Source organism: Micropterus dolomieu, unplaced genomic scaffold (genome assembly GCF_021292245.1).
Source record: "Micropterus dolomieu isolate WLL.071019.BEF.003 ecotype Adirondacks unplaced genomic scaffold, ASM2129224v1 contig_11198, whole genome shotgun sequence".
NCBI classification, from domain to species: domain Eukaryota; kingdom Metazoa; phylum Chordata; class Actinopteri; order Centrarchiformes; family Centrarchidae; genus Micropterus; species Micropterus dolomieu.
Window position 1 is genome coordinate 1 of NW_025740184.1, and position 1,787 is coordinate 1,787.

General features: G+C 53.4%; 1 protein-coding gene across 1 annotated transcript; it reads right to left on the bottom strand.

Moving 5' to 3' along the window:
- Window positions 1–20: 20 nt before the first annotated feature.
- On the bottom strand, window positions 21–1,763 carry LOC123965763 (tetratricopeptide repeat protein 24-like; the record flags this gene model as incomplete). Its single annotated transcript, XM_046042125.1, has 5 exons — window positions 21–298; window positions 382–503; window positions 607–735; window positions 1,018–1,224; window positions 1,322–1,763. Coding segments are annotated over 5 exons (987 nt in total), but the record flags the coding sequence as incomplete, so codon positions are not given.
- Window positions 1,764–1,787: the final 24 nt, after the last annotated feature.

Consider the following 1,787-nt stretch of genomic DNA (forward strand, 5'->3'; position numbering starts at 1 on the left):
GTGGTGTTTTGGCGGTCGGTCAGCAGATGTGGTGTTTTGGCGGTCGGTCAGCCTGATGTGGTGTTTTGGCGGTCGGTCAGCGTGATGTGGTGTTTTGGCGGTCGGTCAGCGTGATGTGGTGTTTTGGCGGTCGGTCAGCGTGATGTGGTGTTTTGGCGGTCGGTCAGCGTGATGTGGTGTTTTGGCGGTCGGTCAGCGTTGTGTCATGTGATCAGACCTGCGGACTGACAGTCAGACTCTGCTGTAGAGCTGCAGTCAGACGCTCCACCAGACGATCCCGAACAGAGCCAGAACTGTCCTGAAGGTGTAAAATATGAGCTGTGACTGGTTAGAGTGCGTGACCTCTGACCCCCTTACATTAACACGCTGCTGTGTTGTTACCTTGCAGTGAGTCAGGGCGGCCAGAGCCTGTTTGTAGAGCTGGACAGCTTTCTGCTGCTTCCTCTGCTTCAGGTAACACTCTGCCAACGACTCACACACCTGGACCTGAGCCAGGTGGTCCTCTGCAGAGACACAGACGGGTACAGAGCGAGTTCCTTCTTCTCTTTCATATTTCAGTGTTTCTGCTTTAAAAGCTGGAGAGCAGGACGCCGTTACTAATATCACCTGTGTCTCTGAATCCCTGCAGAGCGTGGATGAAGCTCTCCGCCGCCTCGTCTTCATCACCCAGCTGACTGAAGGCAAAAGCCAAGTTACTGAAACACCGAGCCTGGTCGCCACGGCAACCCAGAGAGCCTGCACACAGAAACAGAAACCTGTAAATGATGAAGTCATAATATACTGACGTACAGTGAACATGTATACCAAATCTGGGACCAATCACAGGGAGTTTAAGCTGCAGGCTGATCATGTGACTCACCTGCTGATTGATTTCTGTGATGTCACACATAATGAACATATTAAATTTAATATCCACAAACTAAAGAAGAGTCAGGGCTGACTTCCTGCTCTGAGACACCTGATCAGTGCGGCCCCTGATTGATTGATTGCAGTGACAGGTGAGGGGTGGAGTCTGACCGTAGAGTCCAGCGGCCAGCCTGTGGTAGCCCACAGCAGGTGTGAACTGGCCCACAGAGTTCAGAGCGGCTCCCAGGTTGTGCAGCACTTTGGCCAGCAGGGGGGGGCGCTGAGCCGCGGGGCCCAGAGCCAGCTGGAAGCACCGCGCGGCGTCCTGGAAACACCTGAGATGGCAGTAAGAGACACCCACTGACAGGTACAACTCACCTGGACAACAGAAGCAGACAGACTGACAGTTATTCAATCAGCTGAAAAATAAACCGTTTAATTAAATTCACTTTTTAACAGTACTGAAGGTCATTACCCAGAATCCTCGGGTCCGTGATGCTTTCTGTCAAACTCAGACACTCTGTCAGCACGCCGATGATGTCATTATGGCTGAACTGATCCGATTGGATCATGTGACTTCCTGCCTCTTTTAGGGCAGCGGCTGCAGAATCCAACATGGCCGCCAGTCTGTAACTCTCTGCAGCCCGCAGGAAACCCTGAACCGCCAGAGGCCAGTCCTGCACACAGAGAGAGAGAGAGAGAGAGAGAGAGAGGTCACCTGAGACCTGAACCGCCAGAGGCCAGTCCTGCACACAGAGAGAGAGAGAGAGAGAGAGAGAGAGGTCACCTGAGACCTGAACCGCCAGAGGCCAGTCCTGCACACACAGAGAGAGAGAGGGAGAGAGAGAGAGAGAGAGAGAGAGGTCACCTGAGACCTGAACCGCCAGAGACCAGTCCTGCACACAGAGAGAGAGAGAGAGAGGTCACCTGAGACCTGAACC